A 25,030-nucleotide genomic window follows, 5' to 3' on the forward strand; every position below is an offset into this window, starting at 1 on the left:
CCCGCCTTGCCCTGCCCGGCTGGCAGGGAAGGAACCAGCGGGGCGGGGGGAATACGAACGGCTTTACCCCCAGTCCCGGCGCCGGCCCCGACGCACCTCAGCGCCGCGCAGGTACCTGCGGACCCACAGCAGGAAGTGCGAGGCGCGCAGGCGCCGGTGGGCGGGGGCCGGCCGCGCGCAGGCGCCGCGAGCGGGCCGGGCCGAGCTGGGTGAGTGCGGGGCTGCCCGGGCCGACCCCGCTGCTCCGCGCCGGCTTGGCGGCCCCTTTGGCAACGGGCGGAGGCTTTCGGGGCTTGCGAGGCCTCCTGGCCGCCGGCGCGGTTGATCCCGAGGGAGGGGAGGGGGTGGCCCGTGTTTCTCCGGGTTCCCGTGTTTTCGTCCATCAGGGCCGTACCCCTTCCGCCCCCGGCTGCGTACGGGGCGCGGCGGACCTAAGCGGCAAGTTTTCCTGGCAGGTTCTGCATTTCAGGTGACCTGCGGAGAAATAAAATGCGTGATAAGGCGTAGCGACAGTGTTTATAGGAAAGGGGTCGGAGCGGGGCGTGTGTGCTAAACATGGAGGAAGATGAAGAGGAAGACTACATGTCTGATTCATTTATTAAGTAGGTGGCTCTTTTTTTACTTCTTAAGTGATTGTAAACTATGTGAAAAAAATAAAACTGATATTTGCTGGAATTACTAACTTTTAGACAGGACGTAAGGCCAGGCTTGCCCATGGCGAGGCGGATGAAGCAAGCTATTCAGAAAGAAGAAAAGCAAAAAGAAGCCAATGAGAAGAACAGACAAAAGAGTATAAAAGAAGAAGAAAAAGAGAGGCGTGACTTGGTATTGAAAAGTGCATTGGGCAGTGAGAACAAAGGCTTTGCTTTGCTCCAGAAGATGGGCTACAAGAGCGGCCAGGCCCTTGGCAAAAGCGGTAAGCTTGTCACTGTCAGGAAGTGCGTGCCTGTATTCATATGTACCTGGATATCTAACAGACTGCAGCTGCCACTTCATTTATAGACAGGGTCAATAGCTGCCTCTCAGAGAACCTTAACATTACTAAACTGTCAGTGTATAGCGGCAGAAGAAAACGTGAGAGCAGATCTCTAAAAGCTGAAATTAATGCAGTACTACTATTGAGAGTTGGAAAGGAAGCAGCAGGACTTACCACTCAGTAAATGCACTTCCAGATGTGCATGCCTACAAGAATTGCATTAAGGATGTTTTGATGGTCTTGCAAAGCTAATAGATTCTAGAATGAAAAATGCTACAGAAGGCTGTAACAAAGTAGTTTTCATCACAGGTATGTTACAATTGCCGAATCAACACCGTTTTCTTTTGGTTAGGTAGCGTCCTCGAAAAAGTATATGGCAATCCAGCAGACAAGCCGAAAAAAGAGAGGGAATTCCTCTTCAGCTGGGTCATTTTCAATGCACTAAATGTACATTGAGTTGGGATTTTTCAACTGCCAACAAAATCCTCTAGGTGAACCTGCCTGAGCAGATGGGTTGGACTACATGAGCTTCAGAGGTCTCTTCCAACCCTAAACATTCTGTGATTCTGTGAGGATAATGTATGTATTTAATGGCAAAAGCAGCTTGCCTGCTTGAATATACTGTACAAATAATAGTTTGAGAAAGACCTTATTTCTTAAATTGGCCTATTTTTTCCCTCACAGGCGAAGGCATTGTTGAACCTATTCCTCTGAACATTAAAACAGGTTTGTGATACTTCCTAATTTACTTAGTGGGACATGAGAGTTTCTCAACTGCTTACATTCAGCTTTTTAACTTACATAGGTAGAAGTGGGCTTGGTCATGAGGAATTAAAAAAGCGAAAAGCTGAAGAAAAACTGGAAAACTATAGGCAAAAACTCCATATGAAAATACAAGCAAACGAGCAAGCTGCAGATCAGTTCAGGTAAAGTGATGTAACTGGTATTCCAAGCCATGTCTAAATAGGCATTCTTTTCCTGCTTTAAGTTTGGTTATTCGTTTAATGTGTTACTATTTTTGAATGTTGTTTGAATGAGAGTTAAGAGTTGAACTGCAGATTAGCTGTTTCTCAGTTCTAAAGAAGAGGCAGATGAACACTGTAATGCCTGTATGTGCTGCATCATTTATTTTTGTAAATGTTAATAATGCAAACAGTGTACATACTAACTTTTCTCAAGTCATTTGCAACTTTTTTAATCAGAAAACCGTGTCATCTTTTTTAATATAACCACAGGTAATCTTGCAGTGTTGCTACGATGGTTTTAAAAATCAGTGTAAATTTTTAAATGTTTTATTATTTTTATTTTCTCCTGATTGCTTGTTATATGTGGAGAAGGAAAACCTAATGAAGGCTGTATCTCTTGTAGATGTTTAGTGAACTGCTTTTTTCATGTCTTATGAAAACCTGCTGGAGAAACAGTCAGTGTAGTGTCATTACAAAAGCTCTGTCTTGAAGGTATAATTCCCAAGAAATACATGTGTGCTCCCACAGAAACAATGTCAGAAGGACTTCTTCAGCGTTGTCCTGGTCTGAGATGATTGGTAGGGCTAAAATCTTAGATTTTCTATGTAATCAAAGCTGTCGACTGGAATGCATCTCACTGTTTGTCTATCTGCTTATTTTAGCTATCTACTTTTTCTTTACAGAATACGATTCAAAAACAAACAAGAAGAACGTAAGATGGAAGGGGACCTTAGAAAAAGCCAGAGGGCCTGCCAGCAATTAGATGCGCAAAAAGTGAGACCTGAATTTTTGGGAGTTGGAAGGAATGTTTGTAAGTTAGAGATATACGCTACAAACAAAGTAGAGATTCAGTTCTTGGAAGTTCTCTAAAATTGTGGGATAACTAGCCTGAAGTCTCAGTGTTCAGCAACACTTCGGTCCTGTCAAAATATTTTGAAGAGTATGTGTGCACCATTAAGATATTTGAAGTTGTAAACTAACCTCATGGTACCTTATGTGAGGACCCGTGTTAATTTGTGTCATCAGAGCTCACCTCTTTTTCAACCTGCATTCTTGTGCTGGAGCTGGTTGCGTATCTTTCGGTAGCCAGTGTCAGTTTGTTCCTAAATGATGGTGCTGTTTGCCTCAAGTGAGGGAACAACCTCATCACAGAACGGTTGAGGCTGGAAGGGACTACTCAGCAGATCATCTTGTCCAACAGGGGCACCTAAAGCAGGTTGTCTAGGACTGTGTCCAGACAGCTCTTTAGTATCTCCAAGGATGGGGTTCATGGAGGGAATCAGCAGATTCACCAAAGAAGTATTTAAATAAAAACAAACCCGAAACAAATCACAGTGAACTACCATGAGTTTTTTGGCACGTGATTTCAAGTATTTTTCTTTTCACTATTAACCCATTAGAAGTTAATACCACCCCATGAGTTTTTCTGAAATTGCGTGACACTCTTCAGCCTGCTTCAGACAAAGTTTGTTGAATTAGCTTAGATCATCTTTGTTGACTCTTCTTTTAACTTTACCTGAGGTGGATGAGGAAGAACTGTGTGATCTCTTGACAAAAATAACTTGGGGCAGCATGTCTTCAATGGATAAAAACAGAGTGTCTGGTTACAGCCTTTGTGTGAGATTTTGTTGCTGGGTAGCCTTACACATACTGAATATAGATGGAATAGAACTTAATGTTATCATGCATTTACTTGGTTTTTTTTTTTAAAAAAAAAAAAAGTGGATCATCCTTCTTGTGGATTACTGTACTTTGTTTCCCACTACAGCTTTAGTAATTCTTGGTTATACTATACAGGAGAGTTTTAAAACCTAACATCCCACCTATTAAAAATTGGTTTTATCCAGCATCTTACAAGAAAACCTACAAAGGCAGATAATTTTCATTTAAATTCTTCATTATTTAAGGCTATTGATGTTCCCAAGGAGACTTGGTATTGGCTAGAACCAGAAGAGGAAGACAAAAAGGATGAGGAAGACAAGGAAGATGAATGCACAAGCTCAGAATTAAGTGTAAGCTCTGCAACTAAATTAGTGGCTTGATTCAGAATTAAATTTAATATTCCCTTAAAAAAGGTAGGTATATGTACATACATACATGTATAAAGGATACATGTATACATGTCATACTCCAAGCTGTAGTGAATGACCTCGTTGCAATTTTAGAGCAGTGATTTTTATAGCAGTTACATGATCAGATATAAAACATTAAACTACTGATTTATGGCTTATCTGTTTTGAAGCTAATTTTTGGAAAAAGTAGCCTAGAAATTAGGTTCTAAACATTTTTGTGTCTTAGTCAAGCTGTGCAAAATCACATAACTTATCAAAGCTACTTGCTTTTGTGTTTTAATTTTGGATGCCTCATCTCATGTCTTAGGCTGAATTTTAGAATCACTAAGTAATTTGTGAAAATGCTTCACAGACTATCTGAAGATGGGCACTGGAAATTCATGTATTTTCGAGAACTAGATTACACAGCTGTTGTTAGCCTTATGTGTTTGGCAGAGATAAGGTGTGAAAAATTCCACCAAAAATATCATATACTTGAAAAAGGGTAGCCAGGTAATATTTTCACCTCTCTCTTTAGTGCAGGTTTCTTAGTTGGGAAGAAGAACAGCCACTTTCCAGAGATCATGAATTCCTGTAGCCTGTGCTACAAATTTGGGAAACTTCATGCTTTACTGAGCTACAGTATTGTGTAGCTTTTCCATAGCAAAAGGTTAAACAATCTATTTCAGTGAAGCTAGTAGCTCAAACTGTTTTATGTCACGTGAGTCCCAGATTGTTGCATATCTGTATGTATCTCTAGGTATCAGAAAAGCTACACATCCTGACTGCCTATTTGAGAGAAGAACACTTCTATTGCATTTGGTGTGGAACAACCTATGAAGGTGAGAGTAAACATGTCTTCAAGTGTTTTACTTTTCTTATGCAGCTAGACTCAAATACTACATTATATCCTGTATGTCTCTCTTACTGCAGTCTTTTAAATTTGGATAGCAAATTCTCCTTCCAGGCTGCTGGTTTTTGCACAAAGCTTTGTACATTATGACTATAAGGCAATTTTTGATGTTTACGTGCACAAAATTTAAAAAAAAAAAGCCACACCAACAAAACACACCATAGTGGCACTTATTTGAATTGGTATATTAATTTTGTTTTGAGAAAACAAAATTCGGGTATTAAAACCAGTATCATAAAAACTGGCAAAAGCTTGCAGGTGTTTCTGAAGTAGTTAGAACACTATCCAGTTTTACTGGACCAAAGAAGGTGCAAATTGTGTTCACTGTTTTAAAACAAAGTTTGGAATTAATAACATGCAGACCTTCTTGAATTCTATATAATTTGCTTTATGGGGATTCTTCAAATAATTGTAGCAACTTTTTTTTTCCATCCTCTGTGTTGGAATTACTCACTTTTTCCTCTGCTTATCCTGTAGACTCTGAAGATTTATCTTCAAACTGCCCTGGAGACAGTGCTGCAGATCACGACTAAAGCCTTTTTGAAGGAAGGATTCCTAGATAAGTATGTATAGTACATAACATCTTTTAGAAGGTTTGGATCTGTGCTGTACTGAAAAATTCACACCGAAGTATGCAGAAGATTAAAAAAAATCACATTTTGAAGCATCTTATGGATTTTCTGCTTGATGCACAGTTTAATAAGAATTAAAACCTTGAATTTATAACTGAACTACCATAATTGAGAGGCAGGTTAGGCCTTCCACAGTCTCTGGTTATGCTCTGCACAACTGAACCATCAGCTGATTCAGGTTTGAGGAAGGGAATAAATATTGGTTAATTACTATGTTGTATAATGTGTTAAATAGTGTTGGTTGGTTGTTTTTTTTCAGTTTTACAGACATGACTAAACATCAGACTTTTTTCCCTTCCTTAGACCTGGTGAGGAAAAAAAGCTTGTGAAACATTACAGTGATGTTATTTGAACCAGTATTCTCTTGTATGTAAAGGTGCATATTTTTTATAATTAAATAGTAACAGACCATGTTGTTGTGTGGGGTTTTTTTCAATATATAATGAGTACATTTTAATAGACCTTTTATTTTAGGGGAATGGCAGTTGCTACTATAAACAGTCCCTAATAGAAAGGTACTGCTGAAGTATACAAATACATTTAAAAAAAAAAAAAAAGAAAATTCAAAAATTACAAGCTCAATATTACTTAACAGTAAGAAGGTAATGGCATCATGGGTGCTCTGTGCAAGAACTGTCAAGGATATTCAGCAAAAGTTTGTCACATATCAATTTTCTTATTATAAAAGTAGTTTTACGGGTGAAAGGAAGAGGGAGTGGAACTAGTGGTATTTTGTATGTGTCAGGATATAATTTCTCCCAGATCTTGACCACTGTAAAGAAACACTAATTAGTCCAGAATTGTGAAATGCTCTATGTATTTGTAATTCATTATAAGGATAAAAAACCAACTTCAGGCCTTACAAAAGGATGTAAAATCAGATTTCTTATTTAGCAACAAATACTTGCAGCACATCAACAATAATTTCTATAAGAATATAAAAAATCACTATGTATTTATAGTGTTCCTTTTAACGAAGCATCCACTTTTAACCCATTTAACATTTCAGAAAAATCATACTGTACTTTACTACACGTAGTACCTATTTTATCTCTGCTCATTTGCCTTTATGGAGTTCTGTGGGCTCCACAGCAATGAATAGTTTCACAAGATACAACTCAAAGACAAGCATCTGAAGACTAATGTGCCCGTCTTTTCCCCCTGCTCTCCACCGTCACACACACAATTCTTCCAGTCCAGTCAGATTGGAACTCTTTGAAGTATATAACTAAAGAGTAACAGGCAAACTGCTGTTACCTTTTTTGAGGATGATAGTAAGGTCATCAGAGGTATTCACTACACTTGTTACAGTGAAGGCATGCCTCAATATTACAATAAGGGATCAAAAAGTGGCAGCATGGGAGAGAATCTTCAAGGTGCTCTCTCAGCACAGGATTTCAAGTTGTTATTACTGAGGAAACTGGAGAATTTTGCTATATTAAGGAACTTGCGTGTTCCTTTCAGGAAAAACGAACAAACAAAATCCTACAGTTTTCAAAATGCCCTTTTAAAAGGGTGTTTAATAACTACGAGTTTTAAGTAAATCGTCTTTATCAACAGACTCAAAAAATTCAAGTATTTGAGATACAGAGTATCTTCCTTTAGGGTGTCCTGAAAGCATCTTTTTGATTATGGATGCCTGCAAAAGAGAAATTAAATATCAATACATTCTTTTTTATGAGTAAATAAACAAACTGAAATAATGTATTAAAATCCCATACCTCAGCTGGAAATTCCTTGGTGAAGCGCTCTGGAAGTTTACCTTCTTTGATATTAGGCCATATCTGAAATTCATAAAAGGTAACAGTTTCAGTGTGTTTTCATAGATTATATCTTGCTTTGCCCTTATGACCCATATAATTTACTGAAGTAATTATGAAAATATAAATCTACAAAAAAGGTAAGGCTTCAAAAAGAAACTGAACAGTCTGGAAGGGGTTTTTTCCATTTAGTTGTACTTCGTGTTGTTTTCATGGTCTTTTCACCAGCTGTTGTCCCTTTCTAAGCTTAAAAGCATTAGACTCTACAATGATGTGTTTGTTTCAGCAATCCTCTCTGTTTCAGAATTTTGTTTTCATTTTGGAAAACTGCAAGTGTTTTGGCTTGATAGAAACTTTATTCTTGCTCCACTGTGCAGTGAAGACAAAAGTGTGGCAGAGACAAAACTTGCCTGTTCATAATTTTTATTTTGTAAAATTAGAAAAGTATTACCTTCAAATACTCTGATCAAACAAAAAGATTTATCAGAAACTTGAAATCTTTTTTGCTAGACATTCTTTAGCATGCTGAGACTTTAATATGTATGTCAGTAGGACATACATGAAATAAAAGCAGTAACATTTCTTCAGTTATTACATTTCAACAGAGGTGTGAGGACTTACAGGCCTTACATAAATGAATCAAGGGGAAATGTAAAGAGATAGTACGCCAGACATATGGATTCCTTCTGGCATGCAATCAACACGGGATACCAGCAGCAAGGCAAAACAACAACGGGACTTTTTTTACTTTTTAATTTAAAGATTACATACCTTCGATTTCTCATGACCGCTGATTCCCGAAAGAATTTCAAACCCAATTAATCCCAGTGCATAAATATCTACTTCCTTTCCATATGTGTCCCCAGACTACAAAGATTAGAACAAGAACAATATAGGTGTCAAATCCAACTGGACGGCACTTCTTAAAGTAAAATTTGAAGTCATTAGACATTTCCACCCCAAGGCTACAGGACTGGCCCTACTTGATCTTCTTACTAGTTGTTAACTCTTTCTGCTACAAACCTATTAAACAGTTACTCTTATGTCACATTAAACACACACTGAAATTAAGACTCCTGCAGACCTATACAGATAAGGCACACTAATATCTCTGTCACAAATAATGAAACAAATAGAAGGACTCAAATGCCAGTTAACAGAGGTCCTAAATTGAAACTGAAATAAATGGCTGGCAGCTGGCTGGCAGCTTGGTTTGACGAGAGCTTTCCTTACAGCACACAGTGTCAGACCCTGTAGGTTAGCACAGCAAAATAATATCAGCACACTTGCCAACAGCTTTCTTCAGAATATAGTTATCCTTGCATACAGTCATACCAGGGAACTTTAGGCAACTTGGTTTAGGACTGAGTTTAGAATCCACTGCTGAGTTTCTAATGCAAACCTAGTTACAGAGACACTGATATAGCAGGATAATTACCTGTTCTGGTGCCATGTATGATTTTGTTCCCCTGTTCTCAGTCAGAGTTTCAGACGCCTGAGAAGTCACAAGACCGAAGTCACCTATTTTTATTTTATCTTCATGCGATATGAATATATTCTGAGGCTATATATATTAAAAAAAAAAAAAAAAAAAAATTAAAAAAAAAATCACTGTATGACCAAGGTTTATCATCAAGCATAATCAGCCACAGAAGTGCTCCCCATAAAATCTGGTGTTTGTTCACAGAAATTAGCATCAAGAAACCAATTGGGTGGGAAATAGAAAAAAAATGTTAAATTAATTTTTAAAAACAGAAACTAAATTTTAATGTAGTGCATGGCATAGTAACAGCAACTTTTTTTTTTCACTAGCTCAGTCATAGCCATATCATGATTTAATGCTCTTCAAATACCTTGTGTATATAACATTTCAAATCCAAAAGTGCTTTTTAGGCTTCAATCCTAGCCCTGGGATTTGATACACTTGGGCAAAGCAGGTAAATGCACGTGGAATTCCACTGAAATCAGTTTCTCCTAGGCACATCAGGATTATCTGTACTAAGTCAGTTGCAGAGTTAGGGCTTACTACAGGCATCTCAGTATCACTTTTAAGTTTCCATGGAACTTCCCATTTTTAAATTCAACAAAGTCATGAGCAACTAAAAATAGAGTTGTAGATGCTTGGATGAAGTTTCCCAAAGAAAATAAAGAAACTACATTTCTGAATGTTATTAAAACAAAACCAAATAGCCTGATGCCATCTTCTACTCAAAGAAGCTCCAGTGCCTTGTAAGGCCAGGAAAGACTTCATATTTAACAGGAAGAGATGTTTGCGTCAAGAATGCCCAATGCAGTTCTTTTGTTCAACTTTGGCCACTTCCACACACATTTAATACAGCACCTATACCTGGTTACACTATTTGAAGACTCTTTTCATACAAAGCACAAATGGGATTCAGCTCAGCTTGAACCTATCCTGCAGCTTTGATTTTGGGACATGTAGATCTCAGATGGCCAAGCATCTAAGTTGACAGCAGATCAAAGTGGGGAGAAAAGTTCCTAAATTCAAATGCAGACAGACAAGTTAGCAATAGGATTTGGAAGCAGGTTACAACCAGATGCCATGGAAAAGAGACTGGCGCAGCAGATTCATAGGAATAGGGAAAAGTAAGAGATTGATCTGAGATGAAAATAAAGTAGAACTGAAGGAGTAAGAAAATATAAAGCACAGAGAGGGAAGAGCTAAAAATTAATGGGTGAGCAGAGGAGGCACTTATAAGGCCTCTTTTTCCCAGGCATCTAAGGAAAATAATAAATGTATATTTGTGGTTTGTTACAGTATTGTAGCAATATGACTGATAGAAAAGGTCTAGAAGATATGAACATGTCTGTCCATGAGACAAGATTCTACGAGTGAGCAGTGAACATGATCTGGAACTACAACATGAATGCATAATTGCTCAAGAAGTCCATAAACTTTTTCACAAAGTGAGTGACATTATAGCTGGCATATGAAGCCCTGAAAACTTCCAAGTTCGTCCTTTATAATCTTTATATTGAAATAATTTTTTTCCATGATTGTGCACTTGTAGAGACAGTAATTCCATCCAACAAAGTAGCATTCAAATATTCGTATGCATACATGGCACAAGAGCAACTAGCACATGTTGTTACAAAACACAGCATGTATTAGCATAGATAAGCTACCCCTTTACGATATGGCAAGAACAAACTTCCCAGGCTCAACTTGTCACTTACATTCTTTAATTTATCAAGTACATTATTTTTCCAATAGGCAGTCTTGTGACCCAGTAACACAGATTGAAAATGCCTGTTAACTGACGACTACTCATTTTTTTAACTACTACATTCTGAGATTCTGCAGTTCACCTCCTGATTTTAGGATGAAGTCCAGCCAGTTGCTGAGGAAAAAATCAATCACTAACCGTGTCAGAAGAGGCACATTACCAGGCTACATTATAATAGACTAAACAAAGACTAGAAAAATTTAACATTTTCTGAAATTCCAAAAAGTACTATTTTTATCTAATTTTTATTTAAATTACCTATCCTGCTTACCTTGAGGTCTCGATGAATTAACCCTTCAGAATGGATATAGTTCACTCCTTTCAGTATTTGTAAAAATTTGTTTTTTGCCATCTTGTGATAATCCTTGTCTTGTCTATGCTTTGTAATCCAGTTTTCCAATGGTCCTTTTTCACAAAAGTCCATTTGGATGAAAAGACAGGGAATTTCTTTGTCTGACTTCTGCCTACAAAAGAAAATTGTATACCATCTTGAAATTGGCAAGATGCAATTCCTCACAAGTCATCAATGATTCTCAGGTTCCTCTTCTTTAAAAAAACCTTTTTGTTAATTATTATTATTTTTTGAGTTCCCCAAAACAAAGTCTGCAAGTCCCTTGACTTTAAAAACGTTTTGCTTGCTTCCTTGTTCACACTGAAATTTTTGAGTGCCCAAATTCTGCTCCCATCATACATAGAGGCACGTCCTGTACAGGAAAAAATAGCACTGTCCTTGGCTCCCGTCTTGTCCTCTAGGAGCTGCTGCAAGTTCCGGGCAGGTATTCTCTATTCTGCTCAAACAACAGAGCACTAGCTTTCCTTTCCAATCCAGAATGATCACACGTTTTCAAATTTGGTCCCTTCAAGAAGGTAGTGTGGTGACCATCTCTAACATCAGTCTGTGAGTTGGAGAAACCCTTCCGAGAGCTGGAAATCTAGATGGAATGTATTCACCAACCTGACAGGCTCATACTTCCAGAAGAGTTCCAGCCCACCAGCCCACAGGACAGGCTGAGGCTGGAGATGGTGAGGGGAAGGCCAATATGAAGAGGAGGCGACACCGCTTTTTCCTACATGCACTGTGTGATCTGTGTGCCCTGGAACAAAGTCACCTGAGGCACTGAAAGAACAGGCATTCAGTGGCTCGCAGCTCTTTGTAGCCTTGAGGTCATGACACTAAGTGGAATTCCAGGCTGCAGCCTCAGCTTCGAGCAGCTTTTTTACTGTCCTTTACCCTATAACCATTCAATCCAAAATGCATAGTTGATATTGAGACTCCAACATATTAACGGTTGGATTTTGACACATAGACTTTTTTTTTTTTCCCCATTTTCTTGCTTGTTCACTGAGCACACTGGACAGATACCATGCTAACCGTAACTTTGAATCCATTAATATTTTATGGCTCTAGGTAAGTGTGGCAACCTATCCAAAGGGTATGAATTTACAGCTAGTGAAAAAAAACACAGAAGCTTTGAAAAGTTAATAATCGAACTTATTAGTAAAACTCTCACCACTGTCTTCCCAGAAGTCTTTGTGTTGAAAGACTACCTCTAAATGAAAAAGCATTTAATTTTGTGTATCTGTTCTCAACATCCAAAACTGTTTCAGGCATCATGGTTAAAATGCTAACATAGAGAAATAATTAAATCTATGAGAGCTACTTGCTGACCAGTACTTATTAAAAAAAGGAAAGTCTCAATCAGGAATTTGGCAGCTATCTGCCAGGCAATTTTTTAGTTTCTGTTATTAATTCTAGCCCCAAATTTTGAGTTCTGCATTCTTAACACTCCTCTCTAGATTCAGCAAGTTCTATATATTAAGAGAGGGAAGAAAGCTAAAATGACGTAACAAATCTTATTCATCAAGAAGATATAAATATACATCATTATATATGACCTGCTGCTGAAAAGTACTGTGCCTTTTTTTCCTAACAGTAAGTATGTATGTGTATGCATTTATATTTACATAATGATTTATAATCAATCATCAGCCTTTCTTTTTACAACACAAAATCCACTATGGCAAACAAGTTTGTGAGTGCAAACTACTATCTTGTAGTTACCTGGAGTCTGCCCAAGTTACAGAGTCATATCCAGAGTCCGGCAAAGTTACACGGTCATATCCTTTCCAACAAGAATGATAGCGCACTACATTTTCATGCTCAAGTCTTGCAAGTTCTTTTACTTCACGCCTCACATCTCTATTTGGAAGAGGTAAAAGAAAGGAAAATAAAAGCTTGAATGGCATTTCCCCATAAAAATGTAATACCAACTCAAAGACATAATATCAAGTAGCAGTATCCACATAGTTTTACATTAATTTAGTAAAATAACATAATATTCTCCTTCATACAAGTTCAAAATTGCAGTTACAAATTCTGTGGGTTTTCTTTCATCTGCTCAGTTATTCAAAGTGCAAGAACATTTTAAGCATATTAGAAATGAAAGCCCCACTCAAAAAAGCCAAAAAGAGCAGACATTTGCAATGCATAATTACATTATGTGGCGAAAAACAATGTAGCAAACACTCATGTTTTCTTTTTACCTCTATAAAGTTTGTTTACATATACGGAAGTCAGTGTAAATACTCATGAAGAACTGTTACTAAATTTCGCCTGCACTTCTTTGTCTTTATATGAAGAATGAAAAGAATGTTTTTTAGTATAGTTCTCAGGATTTCAATATAAATAAAAATAACACACATTTGTGAAAAAAAAAACACAAGAATTTGAAGGCCAGTTACACAATGTAAGGGACAAGAATCTCCAAAAACTTGAAACTTTTCAAATAGATTACCTCAAAGAAATTCAAGGTTTTTAGCAGCTAATAAAAATTCTCCACTAGGTACTGGCTGCAGAAAATTACTTAAAAAAAAAAAAAAAAAATCATTCTCTGTTGAGATTTATAAAGGACAAGTAACACTGTGAGACTAATGGCTACATGACTCACATACAAAGCATTTGCCAATTAAAAACCGCAAAATACATCACTTTCATTTTTCTCTATTTTCCCTAATTATAGTCATTACGCATTGTAAATTATAGTCATTACTGATATGTAAATTTTCCATGTAACCTGTCAAAAGCAACAGTGCTGCTTTCAATGTTTTATCAATCAGCAAGTTTTCTTCAAATACATTTTGCAGTATTAATAAGCAGAGCACTAGTGTATTCAGGAAAAGTAGAACTTAACAAATCTACTTTTTTACAGCCGCATCTGAAATTATTGCAGTACATGCAAAAATTAACAAAGTTGCCTGCCATCTTCAGCTTTACTTTGAAATAAAGAAAACAGTTTACCAGAAAGAGTGGACAATTAATAATGAAAATTGCTTAAATGCTCCTAGGATTATTAAAGAGACAAAAAAAAGTACTTAAATCTTGATTAAGGTTGCCCTAAAATAAAAAACAGAAGTAAACATTCAGTACATACCTTGTGAAGCGAACGCGTTTGACTGCATAGGTTTTCTCATCAAGTTTTGATGTGGCTTTGAAAACATTCCCAAAACCACCTTCACCAACAGGTTCTATATTTTCAAAATCCTCAAGAAATCTTAATTAAAAGAAAAAAGAAAAAAAAAGAGATAACTAAAGTATACTCAACATGAAATGTACAAGATATAAAAATGATCCTGACAGATCTAATACATCTGCTGACATATCATTCTACAGGGATCACTCATCACCTCTACAGGTCTAAATCATAATCTTGTAGATTAAAAACCAAGGGAAACTGACCCTTGAAAGCATGTAGGGTAATTACAGTCTCATCTTCACACAAATGACTTTTGGTTGTAAGCATTAAATATCATTGCATGTCTGTTACTATACTGTATTTGAAATTTTCAGAAAATAATAAAAAAAAAAAAGAACAAACTCAAAAACCAATTTTCTTTTAAAGTTATTTTTACAGCAGTATTTCCTATTATAAATAAGCACAACTAGACTACTACCTGCTGTAATGGCCATACAGGTCTTATTAAAACAAAAAAATCCTTCTTACCTTTTATTCACAGTATATGGACTTTGGTTCTCACTGGTATTTGTATCCAAATCTTCCAAGCTGTCATTTGAATCTGACATCCTTTTTGCCTCTTCTTTGTTTCTTGCACTATCAAAATTAGCTGCCAATTTTCTTTAACAAGGATAAAAGCAAAACAGGATGAGCCATTTATCTAATATGAAAGAGGAGAGAAGAGAGCGGAGAGGTACCTCCCAATAGTGGCATTTCTTTGCTAGATATGGAAACACTAAAACGATTTGCAATATAGTTTATGGGAGGTAGCAACCTAGAAATAAACACATACCTTTTGGGTTTCACGGCATTTGGGTTTCTCTATATGAAAAAGAGGAAAAAAAAAAAAAAAACAACTGAGATATCTTGAATATTTTCACTATACTTAGTTTAAAATGTATCTGAGAATGCATCTAGGAATTGTCTGTAAATGTGTTCATACCTAATATAAACCATGTAATAAGAATGAAGCCGTATCTTAGCTTAAAATTTTTCACATGTGCTACGTATTATATCATCATTCTTCCCACAGGAAAATATGATCTCAGTTTGATCCCCTTTCTTGGGAGTACTGCCCACTCAGTCAACAGTGCATAAAATGGGTCCACAGCCCAGAAGTAAATGAATAGTGGTTAACAGTAGGAAGTATTGAATGGTCTTAGGAAAAATGCACATGTGTTTTCTAGTGATTAGTGGATAAACAACAAACTGATGCTACACTCTGACAAGAAGCTTGCTCTGTTCAGGGTCTAAAGTGTAATTATGAGGAAGACTGTTTTCATACTATACCTGAAAAGGTGAAGGCTTTTCATGTACTGCCATGGCTTCCATTTTTACTACTAATTTTGGAGCTGAGTCTTCAAAGCAAATACTGCTGTTATTGAAAAATAATAGGCTAGTTTTAGGTGAAAGTAACACAGTAAAAAAAAAAAAAAAGAAACATAAAAAAGCAAAACCTGAAGAAACATTAACAGTCATGACTGGTTTAAACTATGAAGCTTTATTCTGGAAAGCTAATAAAACAATAACATTTTGTAATATACTCCTCTATTTCTATGATCTGACATCATTATGTCTAGATATCTATGTAATATATGTTCTACTATATGCTTTAATGAAATAGGTTAAATCCTGAGGTTCATCTCAAGGCATTGCAGCCATCTCTAGCATTATTGCTTTACAATCATACAAAGAACATAAAAGAAGTGGTAGGGGCACTACAGTCAATTTAAGCATTTTCATTTTCCTTCACAAAGCAAATTTTCCCTTTGGTGGAAATGAGGATTTATGGAGAATGAAAAAGGGAGGGCAGGGGAAGAGAGAAGAAAGAAGAAAGCAGAATGTGGAGTACAGGAAAGTACCAAAATGGAATTATACTAAGTTCACAAGAGTGGCACAATAGAAAACCGAGTGTTTAAAATGGCATGAAAAATAATGCTGCTGAATGAGATAGATTATTCCATTTACATCACAGTAAAAATGTTTCTGAAGGAACTACTCATGGCAAAATATAAATATATCAGAAAACTCTAAAATTATTATAAGCTAACACATAAGGACTCAAAATTGCACAAGTACAACAAATTTTGCTGTGAAGTCTAAGAAATACAAGCTCAAATTAAATGGCTTTATACTGCAATAAAGGAATTATGACAGATTTTATTTACAACTAGATGACATGACCCTCTAAGATTAGTAAATACATGTTTTATCACATTATCAGTGAACCAAACTTACTCTGAGTCAGACTGAGTTGCAACTTGAGAGGAATTACTATGTTTGTTAAATGTAGAATTGCTGTCAGATTTTTCACTTCTAAACTGAAAACCAAAACAAAACAAAAAACTCAAACAAGAATAGTTAACAAAATCACATTAAAAAACCCATGATGCAAAAGATGCCATTCAGAAAGGTGGAAAGGAAAATTACAAGGTCGTAAGTGGAAGCATTGAACATTCAAAGCCCTGCAGAATAAAAGTATCTGCCTGGCTTCCACCCAGACGAATGAAACACAGGGCCCTGTCACAGTGAGCATTTTCCTAGCCATATTGAGACTATACAGACACATTTGCAGAAGTAGACTCTGGGAACTATTAAAAAATCGGGATAAGAGTAACAGTTATTAAAAGGAAATGTTTTCATTGTTTACTGCATATGCAATTGTCTGTGTGGAAAATGAGATATATTTAGGCTTTGGTATGTGTAATAAGCAGAATTGAAAATCTGAGTCTGTACAAAAAGACATTCAATGTCTTCAGCACGAAAAACATGCAAAACCCAGATTACTAAACCGGGGTTGACTAAAAAATAATTAATCCTGAATACTTAGTATAGGTTCTTTCTTTTTTTTTTGGCTTCACATCGTAAGAGCGTAATCGCAACATTAAATGAGAGCGTATCAGATCATACTCTGAAATATGCAGAGATCTCAACCATGGTATTTCTTTAATCCAGCAACTGAATATAGAACCACAACATAGATTTTACCAACAGAATCATGTAGCCCAAACAACCCACCACAATATGGATTGTTTCCCTTGTAAGTGGAATCCTTGGAATATGCTTTTAAATACAATGAGGAAATCTGTACAAAAATTAAGGATAGAAGAATTAAGCTTCTGTCTTAAGGCTATAATTTAACACATACTGTTAGAGCGTCTTCCTCTTGTAGCTTCTCATATGCTTGTTTTGCAGCAGCTTGTTTTGCAGCACCTACAGAAGCTCCAGTGCCAATTCCATACACAAACCCACTAATTGTACAGCTACAAGAAAACCTGTAAAATACAACAGGGAATGAAGTTTTATATCCCATATGATGAGCCTTAATTTAATTATTTTAAACACTACAGTCAATTGACATTATAGAATGAAAATCTGAAATATACATCTTCAGGACAATCTTTCCAATATACATTTAATCTAATTAATAACAGCAGATAACTAATTTGATATGCCTTCAAGACAACCAGTTTTCAGAGAGCAAATATTTAGCACCTTTTAAAGTTGAACTCCTAAAAGCATCATATCATATGCACCCACAATCACAAATGATCTGCAGTTTAGGTTTTAAAATGGCTGATACTGCAGGGAAGACATTATGAGTTTTCAAGCAGATACTGTCAAGAGTTAAAATATGCAGATATTCCTTGTTATCCCTCAGCTCTCATTAACCTGAACATTTCTACAGCTCACTGACAGCAACACATTTGGTAGGGGACACAAACAGGCTCTCCTTGGCATTTGCTTCCTCAGAGTCTCCAAAATACATTCTGAGAGGTCCACAAAGGTGGAGAGCTACAACCAAGATAACTGACAATTTGTCAACACTGACTACCATTTTATCATCATGAAAGCTCCTCCCAGCTAAACAAACTCAGTCCTCTTAGTCTCTCTGCCTATGTCCTATCCCCCAACTCCTTAACCACCTTAATGGCCCTCCACTGGATTCTCTCCAGAATACCTCCACATTTTTATTGTATTTCTAAAGATTCATTTAAAACTACTCAGGATAACAAATGGTAGTGTTAGTAAAGACAAAGAAGTATTAAAAGCAAGTACAAAAACAAAGTACATCTTACGTGGGAGCATGGTCATTTCCAGTACGGCTTATGTTATGATAATCAACTATTTGCGATGTCTTTTGTGAATAGGTATTCAGTAGGCTGACAAAGTTATTGGTTTGTAAAGCTAATGTGGTCGTTGGACTTGTTAATTTTGCAGCTTGCATATTTGAAGGACTCTCTGGCTATAAAACAAGCAAAATACGTAACTTAAAAACTTAAGCTTAATGAATAAACAGTACACAAGATCTAATGTAGCTGCAAGGTTTGTAAGCATTTCAAAACATTTTTAAGAAATCCCAGGTTTGCATTCACAGAGTCTCTTGTGGCGAAGGACAGCCATCCCAACCCAGAATTACTACACTTTGAATTCCCAAATAAATGTAAATCCAGTTTCTCAAGTATTGCACCAATATCTTCAACAACCTATCACCATGCCTCCTCCCACCTCTTTTAAGAAAATACAGGGAACAAGCTATGACATGTCTCATTTTAAAAAAGCAAATGCTGCTTTCTGAATTTTCTCACAGCCTGACCAGAGGCAAGAAAACTGATGGCAGCGAAGTGCTGCTGATGCTACCATTAGCAAGAGCTGCAAAAGCTCCAATGCACATACAAGAGCAGAAAGCAGAACTTCTCAGTGGTGTCATGATTAGGCAGCATTAATAATACATTAACAAACATGCAGCAATTTCATAAAGTAATGATGGTGACACAGTAAGAAGCATATGGAAACACGGAAGGAAATATTTCACTTAAAAGGTGCTAAAAAGCATTCAGAATCAAAAAGAAAAAGAATAGCTACGAAAAAACACACAGCAGAAAATGGAAGAGCAAAATTCAAACCTAGACTAAATCAAGGAGGATTAAGAGTATAAAAACAGCTATACCGCAAAGAGTATTTTGACAATGAAAAAAAGATTAATCGGATCAAGTGAAAGTAAGCAATTTTATGAGCAGAGTGGCAACAGGCACACTGAACAATGCCTTTACAAATGTTTCAAAGACCTCAAATTACTGAACAGTTATGAAGATGGAAAAGGAACATTGTCCACTCTGCATATACCAGGGCAGCTTATACAAAGGCAAACACATTTCCTCATCATCCCATAACAGCAGGGGACAAAACTCTCTCAATATTACACACCAACCCTGCAGTAGAACCATAACAAAAATTATTCAGTAGTAAAAAGTAGAAAAGTACTCAATGAGACAGAAAAAAGACAACTTAAATAATTAGAAATTCTTTCAAATTAAAGAAAACAATGGTATTTTACTGTCTACTTTTAGAGATTCAACTCCAAACTTTGTTAGGAAAAAAAAAAAATCCTACAGTTTCCTCACCTGTCGCTCAATCATTTCCCAGGTTACTTTTGCTGCTATTGCTTTTGCTTCCTTCTTGTTTTTACCAGTGCCAGTACCATAATTTTCACCATTTATTTGAACCACAACAGTGAACCTGCAATGAAAGAAACTTTTCTAAAACACTGTCACATTTTGTCTCATATATACTCAAGAACCTTCTCAGATTCAACGTCCTTTTTATTATCTACAAAGCACTATAAGTTACCTGTGGATGTATTTAAGTATTCATGTGTTTTTATTACATCTAACTCCTGATTATCATAAATCTTTAGTAAAAATATTTATAAGTGTTTCCTCCTCAGTCACAAATGCATGTACTTTATTAATTCTAACAGTATTTCTAAATGTCTAACTGCTTTTTAAACACAAAATTATTTAAATTTTTTAAAGCAAAGGAATGCATAAGGTCGGAATTGTTATAGACAAAGTCAGGAAGCCCTAACACCAGGACATATCTCAGCACTGCAAAACTGTATGTAAAGATTAGCTAATCTTGATTTCATGAATCCAGATGTGACATTACACTCATCTTTGCTACACTGCTACATGCACTATTTAGTAAGTGCAAAAAGGTGTCTGGTGCTTCGTAAGACATGAATTTAAGTCAATCACAAACAAACGTACCCTGTACAGTTCTGCCCTTCCCCACTCAACCACTGATGCCTTCCCTCTCTGTTGCACAACTGTGCACACACCGCTTCCCATACAGCAATGCCACGAGTCAGAAGAGGGAACTGATGCAGCTCAGGACTTTGTGTATTGGGTGTGACTGGGATGGAATCAGCCTTCTTCATGGCAGCTGATATGGTGCTATGTTGTGGATTTGGGAGTAGAAAAGTGTCGGTAACACGACAATGTTTTACCTATAGCTGACCAGTGTTTGCACAGCATCAAAGCCTTTTCTTTTTCCCCTACTCTGGCTCCCCAGCAAGTAAGCTGCAGTTGTGAGAAGCTGGGAAGCAACACAGCCAGAGCAGCTGGCCAGAGGGATACTCCATGCCATATGGCATTGCAGTCAGAAGTAAAAACTGGGGGAAGAAAGAGGAGGAGGGGACATCCAGGGTTATAATTTTGTCTTCCCAAGTAACCATTACACAGGATTCAGCCACACTTTCCTAGAAATGGTCAAACATCTGCCTGCTCCTGGAAGTAGTGAGTGAATTCCTTATTTTGCTTTGGTTGCACATACTGCTTTGCTTCATCTATTAAACTGTCTTTAGCTCAATCCACAAGTTTTTCTCCCTTTCACCCTTCAAATTATTTTCCCAGTCCCACTGTAGGTAAGTGAGCAAGTGGCTGGCTGGGGGTTGAGCTGCCACCTAGGGTCAACCCACCACAGTGACCCAAAAACAAATGGTTGGTTTTCAGCCAAAATCAGTTCTTATCCACATCAAACTGGTCCTGCAGCTGCAAAATCCCTAATGTTTCTGCTGCTGCCTTTGCACAAAGATCAACAGAGGGGAAAACAACTAGATTTCTGCTTTTCAGAGCAGCATAGACTTGCATCAAGTTGAAGTGACCATTATTATAACCTCGCAGTACATCTGTACTTCAGATTGCAGCAGAGCAAGTTCACAGTAAACAAGATAGAGTCACACAAAGAAACAGTCTAGGGATAGCACCATGAGTTTCTCTGTGGGACAATTTGTCTTGAACAGTGGAATGACTTCAGGAATTGACTTTTTTTTTCATTATTCCAACTTTATTCTCTACTTTCCTTTAATGAAACATTTGGGTGGAAAACAATGCAGATGCAGAATAGTGCTTGCATAAGCAAGCCTTAATGAGAGATCTTAAGGAGGTCAACAGTAGGACCAGGCACACCCCAGTGTGCCACATGCTCAACACAAGAACATATCAAGAAAAAGCATGAAAGATTGTTCTTTAGGAAAGGGTTTGTTACCCAACCCATATCTAAGTGCTGAATACTTACACACATTCAGCTATGACTCTGCATCCAAAATCTACCATTTTATTTAAGCATCCTGGGGAAACCTGCAGTCTGAGTCTCAGTGATCCATGAAGTTAATTATTCAAGTTGAGGATTATCTGAATGAGTGTTACATGACTTGATCTTACATGTACAGTCATTCTTATCCACCACAGACCCCAAGTTATTAAGCACTGCCCAGACTGGACAGTTTTAAGCACAGCTGGTCTGGTTGTTCCCACACACTGCATTCCCAGCCCAAGAAAGCTCACAATCACTCAGGACTGAGCCAGCCTGGGCTCTCTGAACCTTCTCACATTGCATTCAGCACTGACCCTGACAGACATTGGAGAGGAAGGAGCTACAACACCAAAATCAGGATAGGATAGGAGGAGATGACAGGACGTGCCTCTGCATCATGCCGCAGACAAGTAGGGAGGGACTTACGAAGTGGAACACAGCAGAGCTAGGGAGCACACTCAGGACCAGTAGTGACCAATGCATCCCACTGGCAGGCAGAGCACTGGGAAAGAGCACCAGAAGGGCACCAGAAGAGGTTTACCACACTCAGCACTGTAGCCAGACACTCTACATTGTACTCCTTGGAACAGCCCAAGTTATCCAGGATTTTCTTAGATACCACTGTCACACCTCACATCACTTACAGGTACAAGAGAATGGGTTGAATTATATTAGTGAATGTAGCAGAGCACAGAGAAAAAAAAAATAAAGAGGCCACTAAATGAGTAAATTTGAAATGTATGTAAATTCTGGTAGTCCCATGCCATCACTTTTGAAGCATGAAGATGTAGCTGTGTGACCACAGCTCTGGTCATGACTTCAATAAGCTTTACTTTTTTGAATTACATGAGCTGCATGATGAAAAAGAATTATGATAACTGACAAACATTTGAGACTCAGATAATACTTATTTATTCATACTGGGACTATGGTCAGGTCTAATAATAAGTCAGCACAGATGGCACTGGCTGGTAACATGGAAGACATTAAAAGAAACACACTAATTATTAGCATAAGGCTTGTCTTCATGCAAACTAGCAAAAATTAAAAAAAAAAAGTCACAAGGAAACATCATAGATCTTAAGTATTTATGATTTCTGTTAAGGGAAAAAAAAAATCTGTGAAACACCATATTTGTGTTAAAAAAATAAAACATATTCCATCACCTGTAATTGTCTCTAAAAGTAAAAGCAAAACAGCTTAAGCAAAAGACCCTTCTCTTGTAATAGATGTTCAAAAAATAACTACACATAAAACATGTTGGTACCAAATCATTTATACCCAAGCTTCATGCTTAGAAATTAATCACAATGATAAATCACAATAATAAATCACAATAATAAATCACAAATAATTTCCATGCTTTGTAAAACTAAATAAAAATCAAAGCACTTACGTTAGCATAAATCATAAACTGCAATTATGCTGCAACCCACCCTACCTCCTGAGAGGTTTTGTGGCAGATGCAGAACACACATACAATATGGTTACCGGTAATACATGCATTGCTTTTGCTTTCCAAAAGAGGGCCATCGACTCTGAAATCAGTTTCTTCCCAAACCATATGACATGACATCCTCCCCACCCACCTGTGGTTTCAGCCAGCTCTCCTGCCATATACACATCTTCAGCAAATTAACTTTCGTGATTGCAAGCTTTAGTCAGTTCCTTCATTGCAGGAAGGGTCCTGATGTTTATCGACATGCATAGTGAACTTACTCAGGACAATGACTTGGGCCGGTCATGCAGATATCAACATAACGCAGTTTAAGTCCCCTCTTTTGACAGTAATTGTTTATCTTCTCCATATACTCACGTTCCATTTTGACAAAATCTTCAAAAGGTTCTGCAAAGCAAAATTCAAAGATATGTCTGTGCCTCCAGGCATAGTATAGTGACAACCTCTAATCCTGGCAGAGCTCTGCTGTGATTTAAAATAGAAAACCAGTGCCAGTCAGACAAAGTTAACAGAAAACTGACTCTAATTCCAGTGGTTGATCTGCAACTGGTTTTGAAGAGTCATTGCTTGGAATAACAGATTTAGAAAGCAACAGCAGAGAATTTTGCGATTAGAGATTTCTTAGCAGATTTTTTTGGTGGGAAAAGGCTGAATCATTCACCGAATCCTGGGGGGGGTGTAGGGGCGCGGGTCCACAACGTTTCTTCGAACAGCTTCCTTCAGAGGAGAACCAAGAGGCATTTTAACATACCCTTTCAAACCGCGATGACTGTCAGGCTCAGTCACACGCACCGAAAATGAATCCCGGCTCCCGTTGGCGGCGCGGTCCGTGAGGGCCGGAGTGCGGGCAGCCTGCCTCGGCGGGACCGGACGGGTTACCTCCGAGCCGCGGCAGGCGCCCCGGGGCCCCCCAAGAGCTTCAGCAGCCGGAGCAGCAAGGCGGCACATGCGCGGGGCGGGTCGCAGGCGGACCTCCCCGTTTCGCTTCCCGCATTACCGCCCGTCTCGGCTGGAAGCGAAACCGAAAAGGCGAGCGGCAGTGCCGGAGACCCGGATGCGGCGTGGTGGGGACGGCCACCGCCGAGCTGCGGTTCTGCCGCCTGGGCTGACAGACCCGAGCCTCCGGTCCCGAGGCTGCGGGGACCCCCGCTCTGCCCACCGTCTGCTGTCCCGGCCCGGCCAGCCCGGCTTTCTCCTGAAGTGAGGGCTGCAGGGCAAGGAAATCGCCTCCCAAAGACGTTCCACACGCCTGCAGTGTCACCCCAGCGGTAGTTCCGCCCCGAGTACTTGCTACCTTTTCCTGTTACAAATTATACAAGGAAGCTACAGTAACCACATACTATAGCTCATCTATATGGACAACGAAGAGTAATGGCGCGCCCACCTTTTCCCACTTACATCCAAATATACATACGTACATATAAATATATCTATATTTAGTAGCCCTTTTCCCTCTCTAACTAGCCAGTCACCACTCATATCCCTTACAAAGTGTGACAGAATTAACTGGAGCTCCACATGTTCTTAGTGGTCACATCGGTATCCCACAACTCTGCAACAGTGCAACGGTCTCAATGTCAGCAGCTGCCCAAATAAATTTATTCCAAACCATAGTTACGGCACATAACAAAAATATTTCCTTTTACACATTTTGAATTTTCAATTCAGTTGCTAACCTTTTGGCTGGATATTATTTTATCGCATCTTACTACTTTATTGAATCCCATTTTACTGCAATCTCTCTAAATTTTTCCTCAGCCCTTAAATGCCTTTTCTACCCTTCTAATTCTACATCTGTGGAAATTTTCTAATTATGTGATCAGTAAGCACAAATAATTCCAAATGAAGCTGTACCACTCATTTTAACTAAGCGGGGGGGGGGGGGGGGGGGGGGGAAATCAACATACTTTTTTACATGCCACTTCATTGCATTCCTCTTGTATTGGTAAGTGTTGATTTCACAAAGGTGGTCTTCCACTTTTTAGAGATCATGAAAAAAATGCACATACTGTATTTAGAAAAGTGGGGGAAAAAAGGCATAATTTAAGTGTTTTTCCTTCCAGCCTGCATTGTCTGTATTTATCAATACTGAGTGGTGTTAGCCAATCCAGCCTGCTCAGATATTTTAAATTCCTCA

At 38.0% G+C, this 25,030-nt stretch overlaps 3 protein-coding genes across 14 annotated transcripts in view; 1 reads left to right on the forward strand and 2 right to left on the reverse strand.

The window, feature by feature from the left end:
• Positions 1-219, reverse strand: part of HEATR5B (HEAT repeat containing 5B) — a 59,134-nt gene extending 58,915 nt beyond the window's left edge. The window contains exon 1 of one of the 3 annotated variants that reach the window (XM_065057957.1): positions 97-219. The gene's annotated coding sequence lies outside the window, so the exon portion shown is untranslated. Of the gene's footprint in view, positions 1-67 lie in introns of all 3 variants that reach the window. The other 2 variants (XM_065057960.1, XM_065057958.1) reach the window with 2 other exon arrangements.
• On the forward strand, positions 85-5,948 carry GPATCH11 (G-patch domain containing 11). Of its 3 annotated transcripts, none has more exons than XM_065057979.1 (9): positions 85-209; positions 470-602; positions 690-916; positions 1,661-1,702; positions 1,782-1,902; positions 2,625-2,715; positions 3,849-3,953; positions 4,753-4,834; positions 5,383-5,948. In XM_065057979.1, the coding sequence occupies exons 2-9, from the start codon at positions 556-558 to the stop codon at positions 5,436-5,438; spliced, it is 771 nt and encodes a 256-aa protein (XP_064914051.1). In that variant the 5' UTR covers positions 85-209; positions 470-555; the 3' UTR covers positions 5,439-5,948. The 3 variants fall into 3 exon arrangements, with proteins under 3 accessions (XP_064914051.1, XP_064914050.1, XP_005503834.1); XM_065057978.1 differs by having other exon boundaries at positions 87-209; positions 456-602; XM_005503777.3 differs by lacking the exons at positions 85-209; positions 3,849-3,953; positions 4,753-4,834 and having other exon boundaries at positions 325-602; positions 5,383-5,702.
• On the reverse strand, positions 5,578-23,915 carry EIF2AK2 (eukaryotic translation initiation factor 2 alpha kinase 2). 8 transcript variants are annotated; one of them, XM_005503840.3, is made up of 17 exons: positions 23,686-23,915; positions 23,154-23,280; positions 19,463-19,577; positions 18,137-18,303; positions 17,206-17,332; positions 16,296-16,378; positions 15,348-15,432; positions 14,851-14,879; positions 14,547-14,678; positions 13,977-14,096; positions 12,608-12,745; positions 10,817-11,009; positions 8,736-8,861; positions 8,069-8,164; positions 7,259-7,321; positions 7,126-7,176; positions 5,578-6,159 (listed from the first exon to the last, which is right to left on the reverse strand). In XM_005503840.3, exons 2-17 carry the CDS (start codon positions 23,255-23,257, stop codon positions 5,818-5,820), a joined length of 1,971 nt encoding a protein of 656 aa, XP_005503897.3. In that variant the 5' UTR covers positions 23,258-23,280; positions 23,686-23,915; the 3' UTR covers positions 5,578-5,817. The 8 variants fall into 8 exon arrangements, with proteins under 8 accessions (XP_005503897.3, XP_064914044.1, XP_021145082.2 ...); XM_065057972.1 differs by having other exon boundaries at positions 15,348-15,429; positions 23,645-23,860; XM_021289407.2 differs by having other exon boundaries at positions 23,645-23,860.
• Between the last annotated feature and the right edge of the window lie 1,115 nt (positions 23,916-25,030).

Source organism: Columba livia, chromosome 3 (assembly GCF_036013475.1).
Source record: "Columba livia isolate bColLiv1 breed racing homer chromosome 3, bColLiv1.pat.W.v2, whole genome shotgun sequence".
In the NCBI taxonomy this organism is placed as follows: domain Eukaryota; kingdom Metazoa; phylum Chordata; class Aves; order Columbiformes; family Columbidae; genus Columba; species Columba livia.

What these genes read in the sequence shown, in the direction of transcription:
- GPATCH11 (XM_065057979.1), top strand. Translation starts at nt 556, where the DNA reads ATGGAGGAAGATGAAGAGGAAGACTACATGTCTGATTCATTTATTAA. An exon ending in CCAGGCCCTTGGCAAAAGCG is followed by an intron (nt 917 to 1,660) that starts GTAAGCTTGTCA and finishes TTTCCCTCACAG; the next exon opens with GCGAAGGCATTGTTGAACCT. An exon ending in CAAGCTGCAGATCAGTTCAG is followed by an intron (nt 1,903 to 2,624) that starts GTAAAGTGATGT and finishes TTTTCTTTACAG; the next exon opens with AATACGATTCAAAAACAAAC.
- EIF2AK2 (XM_005503840.3), bottom strand. Translation starts at nt 23,257, where the DNA reads ATGGAACGTGAGTATATGGAGAAGATAAACAATTACTGTCAAAAGAGG. An exon ending in GGAAATGACCATGCTCCCAC is followed by an intron (nt 17,333 to 18,136) that starts GTAAGATGTACT and finishes TGTATTTTACAG; the next exon opens with GTTTTCTTGTAGCTGTACAA. An exon ending in AATGCCGTGAAACCCAAAAG is followed by an intron (nt 14,679 to 14,850) that starts GTATGTGTTTAT and finishes TCCTTGTTAAAG; the next exon opens with AAAATTGGCAGCTAATTTTG.